A 17,272-nucleotide genomic window follows, 5' to 3' on the forward strand; every position below is an offset into this window, starting at 1 on the left:
TATTTTTTCCTGTCATCCAAAGCAGCTCAATGATCCAAATACAGGAGCATGGGCATGTGTGCCGTTAGCACAGTTACACCACAGACAAATAATGTGAACAAGGGAAATAATATAACAATTATTAGAAAAATATATCTTAATACAAAACAAACAATCAGGTGTTTGCATGGCAGGCCTGGGACTCTCAGGGAGCCTTCTTTCCAGCACCATGGACCTCTCTCTGCTCATTGTTGAGTGTTCCTGAGTATATTGTTTATGTGTATCTTGTCAGACTCATCAAGATCTGACTTGCATCTGAAACGTTGTTGGTTTAGGGTGAGTAGCCGAATAGTATTCAAGCTTGACTGAATGCATTCAAAGCTTGACCATAGTCGTCCTGACTTTGCTGAATTGGATATAACTGTCTGGTTACAGATGCATTAACACAAAAGGGTATTACATAAAGACTTTATGCATGATTTGCTATGACACCATTTATATTATTATTTCCTTTTTTTGCAGATACACTGGACTAGCAGGTCACCAGTATCAAGTTCCTCCTGATGGTGAACAAGCAGGGCCAGACCTGCCAGTCTAAGTACTATGAGCGGGTGGACACTGGAAAGAGGCCTTCTCTGGAGGCTGATGTTGTCAAGGGATGCCTGTCACGCTAAAAAGAAGAGGTCTCTATTTCAATTGTTATTTTTACTCTATTAGAAATCTCAATCAGTCAAATGCATTTTGTAAAGACCTTTTTACATCAGAAGTTGTCACAAAATGCTTTACAGATACCCAACCTTAAACCCCCAAAAGCAAGCAAGCAATGTGAAGGCAGAAGCACAGTGGCTTGAAAAAACTAGTTTTTTGTTGTTTACTTTCAGGGGTAGGACACAACAGTGAGAAGATGTACATAACCTTTGACGGGCATGGACGAGACAATACAGAACAGAAAGAAATCCAGTTCAATAACCTACATCTATCCCTTTAATTTATAATTTTGGTTATGCCATTCTTCCTGCTGAGTTCGTTTGCCACTGCCAGTCCACATGCATTTTATACAGGTGACACAGAACTCATTCTGCTATTCAAACATCCAAGTAACTATTATTTTCTATCTTTTATGGACTTCAAACTAGTATATAGACAGTACGGTGCTCTCTTCTTGGTTGTTGGTATCAGTGACACTGAGGTGAGAGTTCATAATTTTACTGTTATGTGTAAAAATAGTGTTATTAGATTAAGGTTGAGATTTTATTATTGAGAGTATTCATGATTCATGGTGTAGAATGTCTTTCTTTCCCACAGAATGAACTGTCAGACAACTTTGTTGAGGTTCTTGAAAAGTACTTTGGTCATGTGGTGAGTTCAGAGTCTCTTTTTGTTCACTACTTCAGCACATTCTGGCTGTATGCTAGATTTACTGCATGTCAACTATTCAACCACCTGTGCATAGCTCAGCATTTCAAAGGTCAGCTTTTTCTGGGACAAAAACACATTACTCTAAACTGAGCAGTCCCCATTAGAGAAGCCAATACTTTACATTTAAGTTGTTTTCCATTGGCAGATGTATCTTTGGTTTGCTTAACGTATCTCTATTTTTCCTTTTGTATTGATGTGAATATTCTTGTAATTACAGGGCTCATCCGCAAAAGAGTCCTTGGTCTCAGCATGACTCCCTGTTAAAAATAAAGGTTAAATAACTACAATAAAAATAACCATGTAACTGCTTTGTTTTTCTCTCCTAACAGAGTGAATTGGATGTATCCTTTAAAAATGATACGTTTTGTTATTAACCAGTTTGAGGAAATTCATTGAAACAGATGCTGGGGTTGTCTGCGTGTCCACCCCTCACATTAGGGGCTTGTCACGTGGCTAGCCGACTGTGCCATTCCAGGTCTGGCATTTAGTGCGGCACTGCACAGACTGATGAAGACAACCGTCATTGTCTGAGTCTTTTTCTCAGTGGGCAGTCAGACTTGCCGGGGTCAGACCAGTCATATGAAGTGGAATGCAACTACAGTCGGTTGGATTTTTAAAAGTTGTTCAACCTGGCGAGACATGTTAATGCAGAGGTTAAATTCCATGACTGAAACTTAAGTCAATTCATCCTTTTACAGAAAGACAATCATTTTGTACATGTATTAAACTGTGAGTTTGACATTTTCAATGTTTAATTGTTTTTCAAAGAATCCATGACTGAAATAATGTCACAGTAAACTTTGACCCCTCTAAGAGTAGCCAGGGTTAACAATAACATTTTTCTTACTAATGGAAAGGGCTCATTTGGGGGGGGGGTAAATGCCCTACTTTACACTGTGATAGGGAATTACATGTGTATTCATGTATTCAATGTTAGTGGAGACCAACAAGAACCGCATCCTGGCACCTCTACTAGCTCTGGACCAGATGTCTGAGGCTCATTGAGCAGTTGTTTGAACACGAAGACTGTCGGCCTTTGAAAAAGGGGACACATTAAATCATTTTGATGGCATGGACTTCATACTTGAATTTATCAACAACCCATTGTTATTAATATAGAATAGGGAGGTTTTAGACATCTGTAGTAATAGATTGACTAAGGTATCACACAAACCCTGTCTTGAATTTGGTTCTTGAATGTGCCTGGAATATGTAATTCAGGTCTTTTATTAAGTAAATAAACAAGACGTTTCATACTTTGCAAACATTTTAATTTTTTGGAGCATACACATTTGAAAATATCTGTTTACTTCAAATTGCAACTTGAGTTAAATAAATGTTTATAATATACAAAGAAAATACAAGGGAAAGCATAGCTTGCTTTTTTCTTTTTAAATGTGCCTTGCACACAGAACCAGTGTTTTTGTCTCTATAGCTTTATTGTAAAATTACACAAGAAATGCACTCAGGGACTTTGATCCTTATAGCAGGATAACAAACAATCAAAACATACATAACGAAAGAAAAACAAAGAGCAAAAATAATAAGCATGTGCATCATGATTGTATGCCGTAAGATTAAGTAAAAGGAGGGAAAAATGTAATCCTAATATTCAAACAATGCAGGCACTAGTAAAACTTAACCTGGTAAGGAAATGCCCAAACACACTACAGTTAGCGCTACAGAAGCAGATGCCCTTCTCCCCTCAGGTCACGCAGGGAAAGGAAGGGGGTTGACAGCCGGGTGGTGGAGAGATGGTGGCAATCTAAAAACCCTAAAATCTACAGAGAATGTACAGATGCTCACAACCAGAGTATGAGAGAGAGTAAACACTGTAGACCATGAGGAAACTGTCTTCTAGTCGCTCAAGTCCTTCAAGCAGCAGTGTGCCCTGGGGAGGGAGGGAGCTGTAGTGGGTGGAGCGGAGGAAGGTGGGGGTGCCCCGGACCTTATCTGTATCAGTAGCTAGTTGAGCCAACATGGGACTGTTTTCCTAGAGTTCACAGGGGGAAAGGACGGAACAGGGAGGGTGGTTGGTGGGGTTGGGAGGGGAGGGGGGAGAGAGATCTATTTTTCTGCAACAAAACACAATAGGCTTCACCAGCAGGGGGGGTTTGTCAGTCAGAATGGGGCAGACAGGGCATGCTCAGTTGAGGTGGAAGCCCTTCTCCATGGTGGCAGCTAGGAGACGCTCTCTCATGATGTCTTCAGAGGAATACTCTGGCAGCTTCAGATAGTGTACACAAGTGTTAACAGAGGGATAGCTGGAGTCTGCCGCGTCCACCTATGGAAAGGAACAATTAGTTTAATTGCATTGCAGTCACCTTGCGGTAAACTATATACTGGACAAAACACGCAACAATTTCAAAGATTTTAGTTACAGTTCAAATAAGAAAATCATAAGGAAATCAGTAAATTGAATAAATTCATTAGATCCTAATCTACGGACACGACTGGACCTCAGGATCTCATCACAGTATCTCCGTGCATTCAAATTGCCATTGATAAAATGCAATTGTGTTTGTTGTCCGTAGCTTAAACCTGCCCACACCGCAACCATGGGGCACTGTTCACAACGTTGACATGAGCAAACCGCTCGCCCACACGCCGCCATACACGTGGTTTCTGGTCATGAGGTAGGTTGGACGTACAGCCAAATTCTCTAAAATTACGTTGGAGACGGCTTATGGTAAAGAAATTAACAGAAATCTCTGGCAACATCTCTGGTGGACATTCCTGCAGTCAGCATGCCAATTGACACTCCCTCGACTTTTAGGGGCCTTTTATTGTCCCCAGCACAAGGTACACCTGTATAATGATCATGCTGTTTAATCAGCTTCTTGATATGCCAATCCTGTCAGGTTAATGGATTATCTTGGCAAAGTAGAAATGCTCACTAACAGGGATGTAAACAAATGTGCAAATGTTTATTTCAGCTCATGAAACATGGGAACAACACTTTAGGGAAGGGAAAGGGGGATACCTAGTCAGTTGTACAACTGAATGCCTTAAACTGAAATGTGTCTAACGCATTTAACCCAACCCCTCTGAATCAGAGAGTTGCAGGGGGCTGCCTTAATCGACATCCACGTCTTCGGCGCCCGGGAAAAGTGGGTTAACTGCCTTGCTCATGGGCAGAACGGCAGATTTTTACCTCGTCAGCTCGGGGATTCGATCCAGCAGCTTTTCGGTTACTGGCCCAACACTCTGACCACTAGTTTGAACCCTGTCTATAATCCCAGAGTTATGGAGTGGCAGATATTAGTGATGGAGGGGTAGTGTCATTCTTGGATGATAGGATAATATTATGTTTTAAAGATAAATAGAATACATTTAATATCAAACATTCCCCAAATTCCTACTGTCAGCATTTCTGAAACATGTCAAGATCATTAGGATGGCTTACTGTACTGCAAGGTTGACATAATTTCCTAAACTCAGTAGTGATTTGCATCATAAAGAGCCCTTTCCTTACTTTTCGAACGATGGTGAGGCGTGGGTGCAGGTTTGCCAGACCGCCAGGGGGCAGAGTGGAGCATCCTGTGGTGAACTGGAGGAAGGCTTTCCTCTCGTCAGACGACATTCCACAAAGCACCCGCACAAAACGCAGGAACCCAGGACTGTGGAGAGGACAAGGGAACCGATGAAACCGTTAAAAGGACTCTCCAGCGAAATATGAAAACAACCAGCTGTTAGATAGCGCCAGTTTATGAACTGGTACTTTAGTACACGCCTCATGTTCCTCCAGAAACAAAGGTCATTAAGTAAGTAAGTCATGTTCTGGTTATGTCAGTGACCTTGCCATTTGAGTCCCTTTTAAAACATGACTAACAGTCAATTCAAGGAGATCTAACAACAAAGAAATTATTTCCAAGTTGGCCAAATGAAGTTCTATTCTACAAGCTGCAGTCGATGGAGGGTCATCATACCTGTCCCTAGTGTAGCCCAGCTTGGGCTCTGTGTAGTTCATGACATCCTCAGATGTCCAGGATGGAGACTGGTTTCCACACAGAATCATCTGCACCTCCTTGTGACTGAAGGAGCTCAGCTTCTCCATGGGGAACACTCGGTTAAAGCCCTCTGAGAAAGGAACCGTTCATTTCATTACATCCAAAGTGTAGTGTAGGAAAATAAACTCATTTGTGATAACTAATGCTAAAGAGATACAATCTGCGAGTCATATTAATAGGCATACCTCTGAATGCCTCCATTTGTTTCTGGATGCCAGTGTGCATGCAGAAGTCAAACATGAGCTCCACGTACTCCTCAGCATTATCCATGGTCACCATCTGGATGGATAAACAGAGAGGGAAACAGGACAGTTTCAGACAACTCATCTAACTAATACAACTCAGGTCAGAGCCAACAGTGGTGCTCTACCTACCTCGTCATCCGCATTGGGCTTCAGATCCACTGCTGAGAACCCATGCACTTTGGATGAGGGGCAAAACTGGAAATTCAATCTGAGAGAAAAGGGACTCAAAATTAACCATGTTGAATGATGAAATAATTATACAGCTGTCAAGATCAAATACTATATCAGCATCATGGGAAACTGACAAAAGAAAAGTGAACAAATTCAAAAGCGATTAATCATTGCCTACAAAACAATGTAATTAGCAAAAATGTCATTCCAGTTCAGGATATTATCCACTGAATGCCTGACTAATTTAAGAAGCTCAGTAAGAGTGGTGGTAGTAGCTGTGCTCACCCCAGGTCCTCTACACTAAGTGGGGGTCCAGAGCCCAAGGGGTTCTTCAGCATGAGGTCCTGCAGCCTAGTGTTCTTTTCATCCTCAGACTGACTGTTGTTCCCCAAGATCAGCCTCCTCTTCACCGCCAGCTCCTTCATCTCTTTCAGGAACTTGGCCCGGTGGGAGTTGACCCGCTCAAAGTCCTCCCAGGTCAGGATGCCGTGGTACCAGGCCGGGGGCTTGGGTTTAGGGGGGTCCAGGATGAACTCGGACTTGGAGTCCTCGTCAAAGCTGCCGACAGAATAGGTGTCCAGGCTCTCCTCGGTAGACGCCTCCGACTGGATCTCTGAGAAGTGGTGGTGCTGCTCGGTGGGATCGAGGAGGAGAGGGCCCCCACGGGAGGCGTACAGCAGCTTGGACATGTTGCTCTTGATGTCACCCATACAGAGCAACTTGAAGAAGGGTCGTGAGATGGGAAGGTCCACCAGGCGGTTGTCCTGAATGCACTTGGCCAGGAAGACCCCCAAGAAGAGGAAGAGTTTGCTGAGGCGCTCCAGCTCGTCACTGTCTTGGGGGAATGGGGCTGGGAACAGGCCGCAGGAGCGCTGGACATAGTAGCCTGGAGGTTTCAGACCCCCACCCAGATCCACCTGATAGTACACAACACACAGTCAATAAGAAGCAGGACATTTTTATTGACATGACCTTAACCCAAAAATATTAATTAAAAGGTGACACTGACATGGTTCAAATATTACCGTTTAGATCTACATTTTAATAATGTGACAGTGAAGCAGCACTTACCTGGCGAGACTCATCGTCTGGGAAGTCATCATCACAGAGCCATATACCCAGGGATGCCCTCTGGAACTCAGCTGCCACCAGAGCATAGAACTCCAGTGTGGGACCCAGGCCTGTACCCTCCTCCCCCTGGAATTCAACCTGGGGAGAGAGAGACTGGTCATTCGCTACGACCTCTCATAACCAGTCACTATGACCTCTTGTGGCCATGCCATTCAAAGAAATAGGGGAAGACATTACCAAGTTGGAAAAAACAGGTGTACAGTAAGATTACAAAATGTATGCCTATGAATTGGATGAATTAGTACATATTTCACACCATTTAGCATGACATGGACCACTTATTCATGGGTACCAATGATAATCAATAATCCCTTCACACAGACTCTCCAATGAGCATGCATGTTAGTCCAGGAGTACAATTAATCTGGTTTAAATCAGGCGTGGTGTTTTACTTCCAAAACAGATTTCCTGTCAGCGTGGATCTGCATGACGCTCTCAGCCCACTCCATCATCTGGTCTCCGCGGGGGACCTTGACTCTCTCATGTTTGAGCCGGCCCACCCTGAACTCCCCAGGGTCGTCTCTCCGCACCGTGGTGGAGGGCCGCGAGCGCTCCATGGTCGCCTCCCGCCGGTTCTGCAGCCACACTACCGCCCTGAGGTGCACCGACAATACAGTACGAAGTCAATGAAATTAACAGCAATAATTGGCCCTGTAATATGCGAGAGCTGTATTAGTTTGTTATTCAATGCTATATAAACAAAGACATGAAATGGGTGTGGATGTGAGAAGACGTTGCACCAGTTTCAGGAGTACACACCCCTTTTGTTTAAACGTCAAGCAGCACTAACCTGGAGGCTCCAAACGCAGTGCAGGTGAAGTAGAGCTGCCGGGTCTCGAACGGGATGAGGAAAGGACACTTGCTGGTAAGCTGCTCACACCATTCTGGGAGGGCCCCGCTGGCCAGGGCCAGAGGCTCCTCAATCTGCTGGAGAATCTTCGTTGTGACTTTCTTGCTGGTGAATTCCTCGGGCGATGCATTGAATTGAAGGTCCTCTACATACGGTAAAAAACAGTTGATCAACAACATGTGTTATTAAGAACACCAACAAGTAACATTTTCACTGCAAGAGGATAATAAAATAAGGTAGCATATTATCTTCAGGTGATATGTGATGGGGAGGGGGGTCTGAGGTGGTATTAGGTGTGTATCTGTACCTTCCTGGAAGGTGCGTGTGTGGGCGTGGGGGTCTCCTCCGATGATGAAGAGGATGCGGAGCAGCTGGAGCACATCCTCCACACCGCAGGCGCTCTGGCTAGAGCCAGCCTTGGCCTGGGCCTGCTCACTAGCCACACTCAGGATGTCACAGGTCTGCATGGCACCCAGAGACCCAGGGCTCAGGCCCCCCGACCTGCACCCATGCTCACAAAAGTCCTGCAAGCAATCATATGGACCGTGGTTTAAACCTGATGTTTCCTCAGCTACCTGACTCTACGAACTCTCTGATTAACAGCGAAGACAGTAGCATAAAACTGGACATGGCTATTTTGCTGCACATACATCCAGTTACTGCATTCTCACAATCATTATGTTCGTACAGCAAAATAATGAAAGGGAACAGATTCACTATGTAAATCATGGTAATGCATAATTTACAGAACAGCCACAAGCCATTTGGATAAAGTTAAGAGAAGAGCAAAAACTGTCTAACAAGTGGCTAGACAAATGACAGTCAAGCAAGAAGGAAAACAATATATCAAAACAGAAAAGGGAAAATAAATAGATACATAGACAGATAAGCAACATCTTGATGCCGGTCTATACCTTGTATGCAGCTATGAGCTGAGAACAATTTCTGTTTTTCCTAATACTTTTATTAGTGCCGGTTAATTTCCAGTGGCGCAGGAAAGAGGAGTCTGCATTCTTCTGCATGTAGGTTATCAAGTCATTCTTTGGTAATTCATCAGTGCCAAGGTATTGCTCCACATGCTCTACAGACCAGCAACCCTACAACAGGAAGAACCAAATGTTGGTCTTTCCTGATTGTAAAGTCTCAAGGAAAATAGACATGCATTACAGTAGGTTGGTTTAACCACTAAAAAGAGACCCGTGCAGTTACTCTAGTTACATTATAACTAATAGGGTTTTAAGTCACAGTATCCTTGCTGCTTTAAAGGTTAGTGAGATAGGTCTGTCTTAGTCTCGAAAACCCGACCCTAGGCAACAATGACTAGGGTCTGGTTTCAATAACAGACTTTTTTGGCAACTTTGATAAGAGGAAAAAAAATGTCCTTGTTCCGGAGTGGGTCCTCTTCAGATAGACAACTCTCCCAACAAATCACGATGCAGACATTCCAGAATGTTGCAATTCAAAACCAAAGTTCAGGCAAAATCTTTGCAGTGGTTTATTGAAGATAGCCACTTGCGAAAAGTACTCAGTAAAAATAACCTCAGTGATCTCAATCTTGCCAGCTACTGTTTAGTATTTTATTCAAGCGGATAAGGTAGTGATGTGGGCAGGGACGCAGTTCCTCTACGCCATAAAGAGTCACTGTTGCCTAGGTCAGGTTTTCGAGACTAGGTCTGTTTAATTATCCAGGAGGAGCATTTCGCTACACATTGAAAACAGCCACAAAAAATTCACAGCAAAGATTTTAAAAATGGGCAGGAGACGGGGGGGAGGTGTGAAACTTGTTAATTACCATTTTTCTGCTTTCCTTCTCTTTGTCCGAATCCTTCAATTCTCTGTACATTATCCTGCAAAACAAAGTAAACATGGAGATCTGCCATTAATTCCAGCTACTTTCAGTTTAGGTTTCATCATAGCGTCAAGTTAGAATCTTGATGAAAAACTAAACACCCAAACAAACTAGCATCCTGCCTGGCAGACTTACGTGTATGTGGGTTCCCAGATACGGCGTAGTTTATCTGATTTGATGCTCCCGTTGCAGGAGACCTGTAGAAGCTTCTGGACATAGTAAAAGATAGTACCCTTGTAGTTGGAGAGGGGTAGTTCAACTTCTCGGGTGGTTCCAAGCCCTGCCACTTTGAGGATAAGGGCGAGGTGGGGGGAGGGGGCACACTCAACCTCTTCCTGGACTTCAGAGCGAGGTGTACCTGCAAGGACAATGAAAAACATGAGGAAAGAGCTCACCACTACGCCCTAGGGTGCAATTGAAGTAGGTGTGAAAGACTTGCCATTTGTCTAGTAATCATGTACAATCCAAGTCCATCCACAGATGGATATTGAACTGAACTGTGTCGTGTTTGTGTACCTGGGGGAGGGATCTCCAGGTCAGTGGTCTGCTGGACATTGGTCCGGCCTGGCCTGGGGTCAAACGCCGGGACTAAAGCAGAGAACTGCCTTTTGAGGACAAAGTCATCGTCCCAGGTTCTACGCCGACCCCCTTTGGTTTCATACTCTTCCTCTTCCTGATAAAACAGGACATGAACAGCCCTTAGTTCTCTGGGAGTGGCAGGCAAGGTATTACACACAACACAAACATGCAACACAGATCAACGTTTACAGGAGAAACAAAACTTTCATAAAAACAAGGTCACATACATTTAGTCACACACTTCACATTCGAAATTGACAAGAACTTAAACTGAAATAGGGAGGTTTTCAGGCAATCCTTTTTTTTACGAGGGTGCAATCATGCAATCGACAAGTACACTTTATATGAATAGAAACTGCAACAGATTTTTACCCTATTAAAATGAATGTGGAAACCAAGGTTTACCCTGGACCGTACCAAAACTTCCTCATACTCTTGGTCTTCCTGATTGTCATCCTCGTTCTCATCATCATCATCATCAGGCTCAGGCAGATCCTCCTCATCATCTAACTCAGCCAATAGCGTGTTAGCACGACAGCTGTCCAGGAAGTCTGCAAGGAGAGGTGGTGAGATCTCACTAGAAACAACTTTGAGCATAATGCACTTCATATAGAGTCAGAAAGCGCTAGCCAAATATACGAGGAGGACACTGATGAGTCAAGAAGTGTGAAACGACAAGATGGAAGTTAGGCAGTAGAAACACGTATGTGTTAAATGAAGAAGCAGAGGAGTAATGGAGGAGGATAGGAGAGATGTATAATATAGGAATAATAGTAAGTCTAGTATAGCCTACCATAAAGGGAAAACTCAGCATCCTGACCAGTGTCACTCTCACTAGACGTAGAGGTCAGGCTGGTCGTCAGAGTGTTACTGAGCAACTGGCCAACCGACAAACCTGTGGTTGCCGTGGCTACATTATTGCTGCTGGTTACTATGGATGTGGACATTGTAACAGTTGAGGTGGTACCAGTGGTGGTGAGGTTAGGAAAGCTCTGTGCACCCATGAGAGGAGAAGCTGCAAACAAAAACCCAAAATGCAATTAGTTCAAAACCAGAAAAAGAAGCAGGTATTATTTTGGTTCCAGTTCAAACTGAATGCTGGTTGCTCTTCTACCACTACACATGCTTGTCACATTCAAGCCTCAGTCAGCACCTTCTGACCACTGGAAGTCATGTTTTGAGTTAAAAAAAAAAACTGTGCATCTTACTTTTAAAAGGTTAACATTAGAAAATAATGCACTGATCACCGCTCACTTTACACAAGGATGACGCAAAAATGTAATTAGAAAATGTCAGTAATAGTCTGTCAGCAATGCAATAATATGATTTATTGGTGAGGCATTTGATTCTCCTTGGTTTAATGAAATAGCCTAATATTAGAACAAAGAAAACCAGAAAAAAACTGCAGCACAAAAGCAAGAACACCATTCAGATATGTGTAGTCAGTATTTCTTCTTCTTGGCTAGATGAGTGTCTGTCCTGTTTCTTTCCTTTGTGTGGTGATCAAGAGTCAGATTAGCAATCATATCAACATTGAACACAATCTACAATTTTACATTGCCAGGACAAATGTTGTTGACTACTACTCCAGGTTAATGTAAAAATTGTATAACTTATTACTGTACAAGCTGAAGCTAAACTCTATAAAACTAAACTCTAAACCAAAGCTACAAGGCTCCTTCTATAAAGTCATGCCAATAATGTCAAGTGAGCTGGCAGGACAGTGGTCCCTTTATGTGCACTGAAGGCTGAGGGCTGCATGTATCCCTGGCCTGCAGACAGTAGAGGCTGAATACTCACTGGCAGCGCTCATGACGTTTCGTCCCAGTGTGTTGGTGTTGTTGTCGCTGCTGCTGCGGCTCAGGTTCATGTTGTTGGTGGCATTGGTGCGGGACATGTTAGGAGCTCGCCGCACAAATGACTCCATGAGGCTGGCCTCTCGTGATGACAGGTTAGGCACGCTGGCGCTGGAGCTCATGGGAGCACCGGCCGCCAGCAGAGAGCTGACGGACAGACGGGCGCTGGCCACGGAACATAGAGGTCTCTGGGAAGCAGCCTCCTTACTGGAGGACTCCGACACGGAGCTGACGTCAGGCGAGCTGACGCTGACTAGTGCCATGGAGATGGCCGTGGCATCTGCCGCCGCTTGCCTGTCCGTGCCCGCTTTCCGCTCGCCTCCCTCCTCCGCGGTTATCGTGCTGGTGCTGGAGGCGGATCCGGCCTCAGACAGCACCACAATGGGTTCTTGGCCCTCTGCCCCAGGGATGCCACCACCAGCCCCTAGTAACCCCCCCTGCTCCAGCAGGCTATCGGCCCGACGCTCTACCTTGGTGGAGCTGAGACTGATATCACTGCTGCTGGCCACGCTACACACCGAGCTGCTACTGCCCTTCCGGCTGGAGGAGCTGGCCCCTGCAGCAGAGGAGGAGCCGCCCTTGTCCGGACAGTTATTTTTCACCAGGCTGCTCCAGGACTGCGCTGTGCCTGAAACAGTGGATGAGACAGGTTTGGGTGACGGCGCAGACTCAGGGTCGTACCCTGGCGCAAGCTTGAGGTCAAATTTTCCTTCAGCACCCATACGATAAGAGTTTGAGCCACCAGCATCCCAGGTGACATCAATCCAGCCTGGAAAAGGATATGAATGTAGTGAGACCCAGCAGAGAGCAAGTCAAGACAGCAGTTCTGCTCAACACTGGACCAGATAACCATGTTTGTGACGTTGTCTACAGGTGGGCTGAATACAGATTCAGACTAGATCCATTACTCACCATCAGTATACCATTCTATGCAGCTATACTGAAGCTGATACAATTGGTTTTACTATTCAGCACAATGCTAAGTCAAATTGAGATACTGGATGTCCTGATGAAACTGTATGGTCTAGTACTCTGGTCCAGGTGAAGCAGTCAGATAGAAATCATGAGTTACAGAAAATGACAAAGCAAGGTAGAATTTAGCAAATGCAAAGCTGAAAGCCACTTGAGAAAAAGGAACTGAATAATATCGTTGTCAATGTAAATATAAAAAAATTGCAATGGAGCCCATTCAGAGCTTGCAAATTGTAACATCAACATGCACTCAGCTGACTGATGGAGACAATTAGTCAAAAAGTATTTAAAAACACACTGGAAACATGGCTGCCCAGAGATTTAACAGATAGCGACGGAGGAAATGATTGTACAAGTATGAAAAGGTTACCTGATAAGTTGGGGGAGAGGGGGGAGGGTTGCACTTCAAAATATCAAACTAATAACAAAAAGGGTATAATGGTAGTGACAGTTTGCAAGTTTAGTCAAATACGTAAATGATAATGGGAGCGGTTTTAAGACGTTTGGCATACAGAGATAGACATGTAATCCTTTACACGCCCCTTGTATTTAATAATAATACAAAATAAAAATGTTAAAAATAAAAGAATGCGGTAGGAGAGCAATAGGAGGATGAGCATCACGTAATGCAGTCTAGTCACACAGCAGTAGCACTGACTCAGATCAACAACTGCGCTGCTCTGTAGTCAGCCTCTACAGTTAGTGCATTTCAAGGTAATTATTTATCCTTCATTAACAAAGCATGGCCTTATTTGCCAATGGGGACAAAGAGGAAGTAGGCCTATAGTGTGAGGTCAGAAGCAGTAGGTTAACTAATAGGCCTATAGTGTGAGGTCAGAAGCAGTAGGTTAAGTAATTGGCCTATAGTGTAAGGTCAGAAGCAGTAGGTTAAGTAATAGGCCTATAGTGTAAGGTCAGAAGCAGTAGGTTAAGTAATAGGCCTATAGTGTAAGGTCAGAAGCAGTAGGTTAAGTAATAGGCCTATAGTGTAAGGTCTGAAGCAGTAGGTTAAGTAATAGGCCTATAGTGTGAGGTCTAGAGGTCGACCGATTAAATCGGCATGGCCGATTAATTAGGGACAATTTGAAGTTCTCATAACAATCGGTAACCAGCATTTGACGCCGATTATGGCCGATTACATTGCACTCCATGAGGAGACTGCGTGGCAGGCTGACCACCTGTTACGTGAGTGCAGCAAGGTGCCAAGGTAAGTTGCTAACTAGCATTAAACTTGTCTTATAAAAAACAATCGATCTTAACATAATCAATAGTCAATTACACATGGTTGATGATATTACTAGTGTATCTAGCTTGTCCTGCGTTGCATATAATCGATGCGGTGCCTGTTAATTTACCATTGAATCATAGCCTACTTCGCCAAACGGGTGATGATTTAACAAGCGCATTCGCGAAAAAAGCACTGTCGTTGCACCAATGTGTACCTAACCATAAACATCAATGCCTTTCTTTAAAATCAGTACACAAATATATATTTTTAAACCTGCATATTTAGTTATTTATTGCCTGATAACATGCATTTCTTTTAAACTAGGGAAATTGTGTCACTTCTCTTGCGTTCTGTACAAGCAGAGTCAGGCTATATGCAGCAGTTTGGGCCACCTGGCTCGTTGCGAACTGTGTGAAGACCATTTCTTCCTAACAAACACCGTAATTCACTTGCCAGAATTTTACATGATTATGACGTAACAGCAATATTTAGACTTAGGGTTGCCGCCGTTCGATAAAATACGGAACAGTTCCGTATTTCACTGAAAGAATAAACGTTTTGTTTTCGAAATTATAGTTTCCGGATTTGACCATATTAATGACCTAAGGCTCGTATTTCTGTGTGTTTATTATATTATAATTAAGTCTATGATTTGATAGAGCAGTCTGACTGAGCGGTGGTAGGCAGCAGCAGGCTCGTAAGCATTAATTCAAACAGCACTTTCCTGCGTTTGCCAGCAGTTCTTCTCTGTGCTTCAAGCATTGCGCTGTTTATGACTTCAAGCCTATCAACTCCCGAGATTAGGCTGGCAATACTATAGTGCCTATAAGAACATCCAACAGTCAAAGGTATATGAAATACAAATGGTATAGAGAGAAATAGTCCTATAATTCCTATAATAACTACAAACTAAAAAAACTTCTTACCTGGGAATATTGAAGACTTATGTTAAAAGGAACCACCAGCTTTCATATGTTCTCATGTTCTGAGCAAGGAACTTAAACATGAGCTTTTTTACATGGCACATATTGCACTTCTGTTGCATTATTTATTTGAGACTAAATTGATTTGATTTATTATATTAAGTTAAAATAAAAAAGTGCTCATTCAGTATTGTTGTAATTGTCATCATTTATAAAATTTTTAAAAAGTTAATAATTTACTTTTTTCTTTTTTTTAAACACATCGGCGGTATCAGTGTTGAAAAATCAGAATCTGTCGACCTAGGGCGGTCAGAAGCATTAGGTTAAGTAATAGGCCTATGGTGTGAGGTCAGAAGCAGAGGAGAAAGCCTTCAGTTGGAAAACCAGGAACAAAGGCTGGACCGTTTAGAAATGTTGAGTAGCGTCACCCACACACCTGTACAATGTCTGATATAGACATTGTTTTTCAAGTTACTAATAATGTTATGAAAGGACAATGAACAACTGCTGATTGATATTTTCAGTATTTAACATACAAAAGTGAGACTTTTCTACGAGCGTTAGTAATAGGTGCTTTGGGTTAAGATGCACTAAAGGCTCCTCAAATTATATAAATGCACTTGATGTTCACAATTTGTTTTGTGGTTGGTCTACCATATTTATCAATGACTCCCTTGTCACTAGTTTTTGCACATCTTATGTTCCATCGTCATAGTTACGTAGCCCGATGTCTCTGAATTACTATTATAACACTGCCCCAGTGATGATGATGGGGTGACGTATGGGATTATTCTGGGATAAAGCTCAGCATTATGTCTTGCTTTAGCAGTTTAAACATGCATCATCATGTCAGCTGAAGTCCCGCAGAACATTTAACAAACACTTTTTTCATATAAAACAAAAGCTTTCTATGCAAGCCATGTGTGTGTGTTCAGTTCCACACAGAGGGATGTTTTATTAGATGGTGGGGCTCAGGATGTACTAGTGTCTTACCGTTATGGGCCTCCCCCGTCACCGTACCCTCTCCTGCTGGGTTGCCATCCTGGTCTCTCCACTTCCAGTCGATGCCACGCACCACGCGCGCACCGGGCACTATGTACTTCATCACCTGGGAGCGGAATAGACGCCTCTGCCTGCGCAGGTTGGCCTCCGCTTCCTTCACTGCTTTACCTGTAGAAGGGAGAAGGAGGTTGGTCAGATTGCTTTGCATCATTCAAATCTAATGAATAATGATTTATAAACATAGTGTCTCAGTAAAATGAGTGCTCCTCGCACATACCTTACTAAAATACTTATGTGTTTTGACTGTTTCTTGACAGCAGTGGCGAGAGCTTAGACCCCCAAAGGGCAAGCAGAAGTGGCACGGACAAACCTCCCATAGAGAAGAAACCTCAAGAGAACCCAGGAGCAGACTCTTACCTAGCTGGTCCTCACACACACCACTGACGGTGCCGTAGATCTCCAGGCCTGACAGAGACAGGTAGTGGGTCTGCCCGCTGGCATTCTTCCCCATCTGCTTGATGCGGATGTGTCTCCAGCCCTGTTTCTCCTCTTTGGATGGGTCCAGAGGCCAAGTGGCTGTGGACCTTCACAACAGGACAGGACACAAACTCACTGTCAGAATCAGATATAGGTTTTGGATCCTGAGTTCTTCCTGACCATAGGCTCCTGGATATGGGCCCTTCTGACTGGGACAAGGCTGACTTACCCCGGCTCGTTGAGGCTGCAGTCCTCCACATGGTTGTAGAGACTCATCCAGGTTTGGCCGTCTTTGGACACCTGGAACACCCAGTTCCTGAGGGCGGAGCGGCCGTAGCCACGTGCGTGGCGCAGGGTGTAGGCAGAGGGGATGACCCACAGGCCCAAGTCGATGGCGAACCAGGCGTTCTTATCATCGTTGGTGTGGCAGTTGAGGGCAGAGCTGTCTCGACTCAGGATGTCCTCCAGTCGTCCATATGGGAGGTTACGACCCTCAGAGGAGGTCACTACCACCAGGCCATATGCTGCTGGGTTCACCCACTCATAGGCAGTCCTGGAGACAGAGGAAACACACAAGATTA

At 43.9% G+C, this 17,272-nt stretch overlaps 1 protein-coding gene and 1 long non-coding RNA gene across 13 annotated transcripts in view; one reads left to right on the forward strand and one right to left on the reverse strand.

Moving 5' to 3' along the window:
* The first annotated feature begins 23 nt into the window (after positions 1-23).
* LOC139383888 (uncharacterized) lies at positions 24-2,757 on the forward strand. Its single transcript, XR_011628802.1, has 3 exons — positions 24-315; positions 502-662; positions 861-2,757. It is a non-coding gene; the product is annotated as an uncharacterized lncRNA (long non-coding RNA).
* Positions 2,648-17,272, reverse strand: part of LOC139383886 (E3 ubiquitin-protein ligase HECTD1-like) — a 37,438-nt gene continuing 22,813 nt past the window's right edge. Inside the window, exons 22-41 of one of the 12 annotated variants that reach the window (XM_071128485.1) lie at positions 16,921-17,244; positions 16,632-16,798; positions 16,206-16,382; positions 12,034-12,717; positions 11,027-11,248; positions 10,651-10,784; positions 10,171-10,327; positions 9,790-10,012; positions 9,598-9,652; positions 8,720-8,902; positions 8,113-8,329; positions 7,746-7,950; positions 7,348-7,549; positions 6,896-7,033; positions 6,110-6,741; positions 5,783-5,861; positions 5,594-5,687; positions 5,328-5,478; positions 4,874-5,018; positions 2,648-3,682 (exon numbers count right to left, since the gene is read on the reverse strand). In XM_071128485.1, coding sequence (XP_070984586.1) covers positions 3,545-3,682; positions 4,874-5,018; positions 5,328-5,478; positions 5,594-5,687; positions 5,783-5,861; positions 6,110-6,741; positions 6,896-7,033; positions 7,348-7,549; positions 7,746-7,950; positions 8,113-8,329; positions 8,720-8,902; positions 9,598-9,652; positions 9,790-10,012; positions 10,171-10,327; positions 10,651-10,784; positions 11,027-11,248; positions 12,034-12,717; positions 16,206-16,382; positions 16,632-16,798; positions 16,921-17,244 — 4,327 coding nt within the window. In that variant the 3' untranslated portion in view covers positions 2,648-3,544. Of the gene's footprint in view, positions 3,683-4,873; positions 5,019-5,327; positions 5,479-5,593; positions 5,688-5,782; positions 5,862-6,109; positions 6,742-6,895; positions 7,034-7,347; positions 7,550-7,745; positions 7,951-8,112; positions 8,330-8,719; positions 8,903-9,597; positions 9,653-9,789; positions 10,013-10,170; positions 10,328-10,605; positions 10,785-11,026; positions 11,249-12,033; positions 12,859-16,205; positions 16,383-16,631; positions 16,799-16,920; positions 17,245-17,272 lie in introns of all 12 variants that reach the window. The other 11 variants (XM_071128483.1, XM_071128482.1, XM_071128481.1 and 8 more) reach the window with 11 other exon arrangements.

The sequence above is a fragment of the Oncorhynchus clarkii genome, chromosome 25 (genome assembly GCF_045791955.1).
Source record: "Oncorhynchus clarkii lewisi isolate Uvic-CL-2024 chromosome 25, UVic_Ocla_1.0, whole genome shotgun sequence".
NCBI lineage: Eukaryota > Metazoa > Chordata > Actinopteri > Salmoniformes > Salmonidae > Oncorhynchus > Oncorhynchus clarkii.